A 9,052-nucleotide genomic window follows, 5' to 3' on the forward strand; every position below is an offset into this window, starting at 1 on the left:
ATATATGTACACATTTACTATTTTAATAAAAAATACATATAGCTTCCTTTAATATGAACATCACAAAAAGGAGTAAGAATAACTGACATTTTTATCTAAGTTATCAAGTGCTCATTTGACTAGAATACTTCTCAAAGTCAAATTTCTTTCTATAATAATTTTCTATGTAGAGACAAATTTGAATTTAGTTTTTGACCAAAAATACCATGGATGAGACCTAATGTATTTTCACATATAATGTGCACACACATACAACACGCACAAGAAACTAACATGTGAGGTGGTATGTGGTTTGCAGCAACTACATGTGTGAATTATTTATATAAAAATATGGTACTCATAACTAGCACATCTGACTATTCAGTATGTTGCTACATTCTAATTCTTGACAGTGATAATGGCTAAAAGGTGGTCAGTGATACGAAGAAGAGAAACCAAGAACAAGGCCAAGTAACCAGCTACAAAGAACATGACTGAAAACATGTTTCTTTGGTGAAAACTGATTTTTATAAAACTTTGCAGATGGGTTCATCAAGGTTACAAGTAACTAAAATTCCCATGTGCTATCAATTCTTTCACTACTTTCAGTTATAGTTAGTCAATCTACAAAGAAGATAAACAAAATTACAAACATAAATAAAGCCAAAATCACAAAGCCCATTTGAGTATATTACCAACTGGAGATCTTGAAACTTATCTTAAACATAGTAAGGGTTCATTTAAAGTATTTCAGACATCAAAATACTTTGTTACAGAAAAAAAGGCAAGATCATAAAATAGCATGATGGAGGAAAACAAAAACATAAGTGCAAGCACAAAGGAAGCTTGTCAAGAAGTTAGTAAAGCAAAATGTACACATGAAAAAAGAAGAGCCAAAATCAATACCTTAACCCAACATCTCCAACAATTAGAAAAAGAGCAGTATAAAAGCCTATGTCACCAGAAGAGAGGAAACAATAAATATTCAAGCAGAAATAAATGAAACAGAAAATAGAAAGACAACAGAAAAAAAAATCAGTAAGACTAGACATTGGTTCTTTGAAAAGATTAATCAAAATGACAAACCACTGGCAAATTTAACAAAGGAAAAGAGGGAGAGAATACAAATAACATGAATAAGAAATGAATTGGGAGATACCACAACAGAACCAAGAGAAATTAAAAGGATAATATCAGGATATTATGAAGAACTATACTCCAATAAATTCTAAAATCTAGAAGAAATGGACAGTTTTCAAGAAATATACTACTTACCTAAAGTAACAGAGTCTGAGGTGGAGCATTTAAACAGACCCATCACAAAAGAAGACATTGAACAGGTCATGGTAAAATTACCAACAACAAAAAAAGCCCTGGCTCAGACGGTCTCACTGGCAAATTCTACCAAATGTTTAGAGAAAAACTGACACCATTCCTACTCAAACTATTCCAAAACATAGAAAAGGATGGAATCCTCCCTTATTCATTTTATGAAGCAAGCATAACCTTGATACCAAAACCAGGTAAAGACATTACTAAAAAGGAAAACTACAGTCCAGTATCCCTCATGAATACAGACACAAAAATCTTCGACAAAATACTAGCCAATAGACTCCAACAACATATTAAAGAAATAATTCATTATGACCAAGTGGGGTTCACACCAGGTATGCAAGGATAGTTCAACATTAGAAAAACAATGTCATCTATCACATAAATAAAACAAAGGAGAAAAACATATGATCATATCAATTGATTCAGAAAAGGCATTTGATAAAAATCTAACACCATAAAAACTCTCAGCAAAATTAGAAGAAAAGGGAAATTCCTCAATCTAATAAAGTGCATCTATGCAAAACCAACAGCCAACACTATGCTCAGTGGAGAGAGACTCAAACCACCCCCTTTGCAAACAGGAATCAGGCAAGGATGCCCTCTATCACCACTTCTATTCAACACTGTATTGCATTTCTATCTGTAGATTTTGTACCATTTCTGATTTTTTTTTTTTTTTTTTTTGCCATTTTGTTCTTGTATTTTCTCCCGAAACGTGCTAGGGTTTTGTCTGTGTTTTCCTTAATTTTATCAGTGTTTCCTTGATCTGTCTCTCAATCCTTTGAAGATACTTTAGTAATTTTGAATTCCTTATCAGGGAGTTCCAATGCTGCTTCTTCCTCAGGGATGTGTTCTGGGTCTGTATCCTGCTCCCTTGTTTTTACCACTTTATCTTGTTTCTTTGTGTGGACTGTGATAGTCTGTTGTATCCAACACATTGTAACACTGTTGTATTTACATCACTGTTAACTGCTTGTGAAGAGCAGTTAAGAGTGAGTTAGGCTCTTAGTAGTGGTTGTTTATCCTTGGCCAGCTGGTAGAGGAGGAAGTGGTAGCTCTCACTCAGTAAGTGGAGCTGCAGGAGGTACAGGTGTGGTTGCATCGTATGGGCACGGCTGCTGTCTCCCACTCAGTTAGACAAAAACAACAATCAAAAAACCATAAAAAAGGTAAAAGCAAGTGGCCAAAGATATACTGCATAAACACTTAAGAATAATCACCAAAAAAAGAAAAACAAAACAAAACAAAACAACCCCACAATACCTGGGAGGGGGCAATAAGAGAAAAGAGGTAGAGTAGGAGAATCATGAAGAAAAAAAGAAAAATGCAAAAAGAAAACAAGGAATGGGGAGAACCACAAGAAAGAAAAAATAAAAAAAAAGGAACCAGGAACAGGGAAGAGAGAAAAAGATGAAAATTTAACCTGGGAAGGGAAGAATAAAGAATAATAATAAAAAGGCTGAAAAAAAAAAAAAGAAAAACAACAACAATAATTTTAAAACAGACTAAAATAAACAAACTAAAAAAAAGGAAAAAATCTGGCTAGGGCACCCAGGCTCGGTCAGAGCACAGAAACTGTGATGGAATTCCTGCTGGCCCAGAAGGTGAGTGGGAGTGAGGGATGGCTGTACCTCCATTCACCAAAAGGTGTGGGGTATAAGAGTAACAAGGGGAATATCACACCTTTCCAGTCATTTGTGTCCAGAATGTCCTTGTGGTCCCTGGTAAGTAGAGCCTATTCTTAGGTCCCTGGAATCTGAGACAATGCTGTCGCTTTAAATATCCAAAATGGTCGAACCACCTGTAAACATTCAAAATGGCTGCACTCTCCGGACAGCCAAACTTGCACAGCTGAGCCCATCTCCCTCTATGCTGTTTCTCCGTTTATTCACCAGTGTGGTCTTCTGTGCAGCCTGTGGCTAACAGGGTTGATTTTTAGGTTAATTCTTAGGTCCTAACACCACTCGGCAATATCCAAAGCTGTCCGTGCCATCAGGATCGCCAACAGACTCCAGCTCTGTATGTCGCCTTTTTCAGTGTTTTCATGCAGGTTCTTCTACTAGTTGGAGTTTAGTTTACTTTTGTATCTTTCCTTTCAAAACTCAGGGCTTCAGGATTATCTCCCGTATCTGTGTTAACTGGAAGGTTGGGCAATCTACTTCTGTCATACCACCTTGGAAACCCAAGGAGGGGTCACTATGAGTTGGATCCAACTCAATGGCAGTTAATTTGGTTATATATTTCTTTGTTGAAGAGGGTCTGTGTAGTTTCTCTGCCTATTCCACCATCTTACCAGAACGCTCGACATTGTACTGGCAGTCCTAGCCAGCGCAATAAGGCAAGAAAGGGAAATCAAAGCCATCCAAATTGGTAAGGAAGGTAAACAATTCCTTGTTTTCTTTTTGCATTTTTCTTTTTTTCTTCATTATTCTCCTACTCTACCTCTTTTCTCTTATTGCCCCCTCCCAGGTAATGTGGGGTTTTTTTTGTTTTTTTTTTTTTCTTTATTTGATGATATGATCCTATATCTAGAAAAGCCAAGAGATTCAGCAAAAAAAAAAAAAAAAAAAAAAAAAAAAATTCCAGCACTAACTGAGAGATTTAGCATAGTAGTGGGATACATGATCAGCATACAAAAATCAGTTGGATTTCTCTACACCAGCAAAGAGATTGCTAAAAAAGAAATAAGGAAATCAATACAATTTACAATAGCTACCAAAAAGTAAAATATGTGGCAATAAATCTCACTAGGGACATAAAAAACCTGTAGAAAGAAAACTACAAATCACTACTCCAAGAAACCGTAAGACAGCTACATAAATGGAAGAACACACTATGATCATAGATAGTAAGATTGAACATTGTGGAAATGTCAACACTACCCAAAGCAATCTATACATTCAATGCAATCCCAATACAGACTCCATCAATATTTTTTAAGGATATAGAAAAAAACAATCATTAATTTTATATGGAAAGGAAAGAGACCTCAAAAAGCAAAGCACTACTGAAGAAGAACAACAAAGCAGGAGGTCTCATACTCCCAGATCTCAAAACTACTACATAGCCACAGTATTCAAAACAGCCTGGTACTGGTACAGTGGAACAGAAATGCAAACCCAGAAATAGAGCCATTGACCTATGGTCAGCTGATTTTTGATAAAGGGTGAAATCCATTAAATGGGCATGAGGTGGTCTCTTTAACAAATGGTGCTGGCAAAAATGGATATCCATTTGTAGAAAAATGAAAGAAGATCCCTATCTCATACCATACACAAAAACTGACTCTAGATGGATCAAAAATTTAAATGTAAAACCTAAAACTATAAAGTTCCTCAAGGAAAAAATAGGGGCAAATTTGGGGGCCCTAATTTATGGCATAAATAAGACTGTCAAGCATAACCCAAAATGCATAAACAGCTGAAGATAAAATAAATGAATAGGACCTTCTAAAATTTAAATTTTTATGTGCTTCAAAAGACTTCTCCAAAAGAGTAAAAAAAGAACCTACAGATAGGGAAAAAATATCTGGCAACAACCTATCTGACAAGGCACTTATCTCTAAATTTATAGAAAAATCCAATACCTCAACAACAAAAAAACAATCCAATTAAAAAATGGGCAAAAGGCATGAATAGATACTTCACTAAGGAGGATATATTCAGGTTGCCAGCAAATACATGAAGAAATGCTCATGATCATTAGCCATCAGAGAGTTGCAAATCAAAACAACAATGAGATACCATCTTGCCCTAATGGCAAAGTTCAACAAGACAGAAAACAACAAATGCTGGCAAGGATGTGGAGAGATTAGGACTCTCATACACTGCTGGTGGGACTGTCAAATAATACAACCACTATAGAAAGCAATATGGCGATTCCTAACAAAGCTGGAATTAGAAATACCCAGCAATTTGACCCAGCAATCCATTACTAGGTATATACCCTAAAGAAGTGAGAGCCAGGATAAGAACAGATACATGCATACCCATGTTCCTTGCAGCACTATTTACAATAGCAAAAAGATGGAAACAACCTAGGTGCCCATCACCAGAAGAATGGATACCCAAACTATGGTACATACACACAATGGAATACTATGCAACAATAAAGAAAAATGTAGAATCTGCAAAACACCAGATAACATGGATGAACTTGGAGGACATTATGCTGAGTGGAATAAGTCAGTCTCAGAAGGACAAATAAAGTATTAGTTCATTACTGTAAAAAGTCAGGGAAAGGCTTATCTACAGAAGGAAACTTTCTTTGTTGGTTACAGGGGTATGGGGAGGAACATTGCAGGAAAAAAATAGATTGACCCATGTCACTTTAGTTTTGTGTATTTCACTGTACATAAATTATATTTCAATAAAATGTATTTTTAAAAAAAGTTATTAAAGCAGCAACAGAAGGCAGACTGAAAATATACACAATGATAAAAAGAATGAAAAACATGAACAAGAAAGCAATATAACACCTAGCAGAGCTTAAACAAACAAGTAGAACGACAATCTCTTTTATTTTGGGCTAAATATAAAGAAACATGCTCAGTGACACTGATAATATGACCCTGCTTTGTTTCAGGCTTTGTTTATTTTCTATATAATTACAATTTGTTTTATTTTTATTGAAAATACAAGAGATCTCTGTCTATATTCCACAAATGATTTCTTTTGGAAAATAAAGAAATTAAACTAGAGTATTAAGAGTAATCTGTTAAAATGTGAAAACAAAATAGAATTTGTTAGCTGATTTTGAAACGCAGGATTGTATCTTTTGATTCATAAATGCTTTTAATAAATAATATTTTACTATATTGAACCAATCAAGATTTATAAATGAAGTTAAAACATTTGGTTTTACAACTTTAATTTTTATACTGAGAAAAAGTATACCTTTGCAGTGAAGACAGCCTGTCTTGCTTCAGGTATCATGTAAAGTTGCTGAATAGTGGAAGCCAAATAACAAGTGGCTCCAAGATTAGTCAGGCCAACAAATCTACATTCAGCACGGACATCTTCATGGGGCCAATAGTCCCATTTATAAGGTGCATGAGCTGCTGAAAGAGGAGGAGGAAAAGATGCCCCCCCAAACAACTATTAAATATATAATATATAATGTAGCTTGTTTATCAATGGACACTGCTCTCGTTATAGTTATCTAGCTCACATAAATAAAACATTATACATGTTAATTTTAAAAATTAAGAAATACACACAAAAAGGAAATCATTCCCAAAAATTTAAAGGACTTCAAAATTTGATTTTAGTTGGCACTCAATTATTATAATCAAGGATACCAAAATACTTCAATTTTCTATAAAACGTCCCTCCAATCTTTTTTTTTTAAACAAATGTTTATATTTTCATTTCAACATCTTAGCAACAATACTATAAGTATATGAAAAGTGAAATTTTCCTTCAAACAATGCTGTCCAGAATCACATTTCTTTACAAAACTTGTTAAGATTAAAGAGAAAGAAGAATGCTTACATTGCATGTGTTGTGCCATAACCCAGTTGTGTATTAGCCTGTAGTTTTCTACAGAGCCCTTTACCATCTCTACTAACAAATCATAAGCAGCAGCTCTTGAAGAATGTGATTTGCACTTTGGCTGTTGTCGATCTTTCAGACTGGGCAACAAAAACAGCAGATTGAAGATATCTCTTAAAAATTCCTAGAGAAAGACAGAGAAAGACGTCAAGTATGTTATCTAAACTTGGGTGTAATAAGTAAACGTCAAATATAATGAATAATTTATACAGAACGAACTGGATTATATACCATTGTACAATTTACTGAAAATTGTTTTAAAATTTAAACCAGCACTGCATACCAATCATCTGGAAGTCTTCCCAATATTCATTTCTTAGAGAAAACTGAGGGTGGGGGGGAGACCATCTTTTATTTCCCTCTCTCGAGATCTAGTAACAGTCTTATTACTCTGCATCTACTTCTTACCTTCCATTCCATTAAGTGACCTAAAGTTTTTGTTAAGGCTTCAGTAGGCCCATCCTCAGCTGCTAACATATAGTAATTGGTGCTTTTGCATTTACTTAGTTTCTCCTTATATTGTTCTAATAATAACAATACAGCAGCAACAGGAACAGCAACAACTTTCTCATACTGAACACCTTTGCCAGTCACTGCTTAAAGTCCCCAAAACAAAAAGCCAGAATGGTTAAGAAACTTGTGCAGAGTTATACAGTTATCAGGTGCCAGAGACAGGATGCAAGACCCCAAGCACTTAACCTCTTTGCCAGTGAGGTTTGAACTGAGGTGCAAGGATTATCATGGAGACTTAAATAGTTTCATGGGAGTCAATTTCTAGTTCCTCACTCTAGATGTGCCTTATCCTAAATTTCCTTTGCCCAAGAAAGTGGTTACTGATCATTATTCCCCACATGTTCTTTTCTAATTAGTCCTTTGTAACTTTTAGCGAAGAACGCTATTTCTCTCCCTCATTCCCAATACACCACAGTACACTGCCTGGGCTATGACACCTCTTGTAGTACTGTGCAGAAAAGACAAGACACAGGAGGACTGAGACTGCTATCCTTAGGTAGGCCTACTTGCCAAGTTGACCCAGGGCTGTTGTCTGAAAATAACTGGTAAACAGTTCCCTTCACTAATACAAAACTTGTTCTAAATGGTAAGAATGGTTTACGGTGCCTAATTGTTTGTACAGTCAATGTAGTTTATGCTGAAGATGTACTATCCTTCTGGGAGTGTACAATTTTAGTGACTGTAATCAGTCATTGAGGCACTATAAGTCTGCATAACAAACGCCAGATAAAAACCCTAGATTCTGAGATTCAAGAGAGCTTCCCTGGTAGACACCACTTCACACACGTTGTCACATTTTTTGCTGGGGGAATAAAGCATATCCTGAGCAACTCCATTGGGAGATGAGTCTTAGAAACACGTGACTGGTATCCTCCAGACTTATCCCCATGTACCTTTTCCTTCTGCTGAGCTGGTTCTGAATTATTTTGCTGTAATAAATCTAATTTGTGAGCACATCTACATGCTGAGTCCTGTGAGTCCTAAATAATCACAGAACCTGAGTGGTCTTAGGAATCCCTGACACAGTTACCAAATAAAAGAAAACTAGAACTATTTTTCCATTTATAGTCCCATCTCTTCTGTCTTACTACTTCTAAAGAATGAGTAAATGCACTGATGCTGATTCTGCAAAGCAAAGATAATTTGGGTAAAAAACACGGAAAGTAATTTATACAATTGATAAACTGATGGTAAGGTTATTTCTTACCTGGCTTAGAATTCAGAGGTTAAGACTAACATGGGGACAAAATAACACATTTACTTGAACTGGAAAATAAAATCAAACTCATCCAAACAAAAAGTGTGAAAGGTCTATTAAGTACTTCAACAGTGAAGAACTGACTTTGCCATTTTATATCTATAAATTGATCAAATATCTATAGCTCCAAGATATTGAAGTTCTGACAAAAAATATACTTAAAGCCTGTGATACCAGAAAAGCATTTTCTGAGAAATACTATGTTGGTCAAAGCATACTGAAATGAACAATATTTTTATCTTCCTACCCTGAGTTTATCAGAAAAACAAGTGTCACTCTAAGTGAAAGAATAACATACATATGAACATCCATCTGATGTTGTTGTTGTTGTTAAGTGCCGTCGAGTCGTTTCCGACTCATAGCGACCCCATGCACAGCAGAACGAAACACTGCCCGATCCCGCACCAGCCCCACA

At 35.5% G+C, this 9,052-nt stretch overlaps 1 protein-coding gene across 1 annotated transcript in view; it reads right to left on the reverse strand.

The window, feature by feature from the left end:
- Positions 1–9,052, reverse strand: part of USP34 (ubiquitin specific peptidase 34) — a 312,910-nt gene that overhangs the window by 81,038 nt on the left and 222,820 nt on the right. The window contains exons 42-43 of the mRNA XM_042780562.1: positions 6,807–6,990; positions 6,210–6,373 (exon numbers count right to left, since the gene is read on the reverse strand). Coding sequence (XP_042636496.1) covers positions 6,210–6,373; positions 6,807–6,990 — 348 coding nt within the window. The remainder of the gene's footprint in view (positions 1–6,209; positions 6,374–6,806; positions 6,991–9,052) is intronic.

The sequence above is a fragment of the Orycteropus afer genome, unplaced genomic scaffold (genome assembly GCF_000298275.1).
Source record: "Orycteropus afer afer isolate SDZICR_OR568_19922 unplaced genomic scaffold, OryAfe1.0 scaffold00046, whole genome shotgun sequence".
Classification (NCBI taxonomy): Eukaryota; Metazoa; Chordata; class Mammalia; order Tubulidentata; family Orycteropodidae; genus Orycteropus; species Orycteropus afer.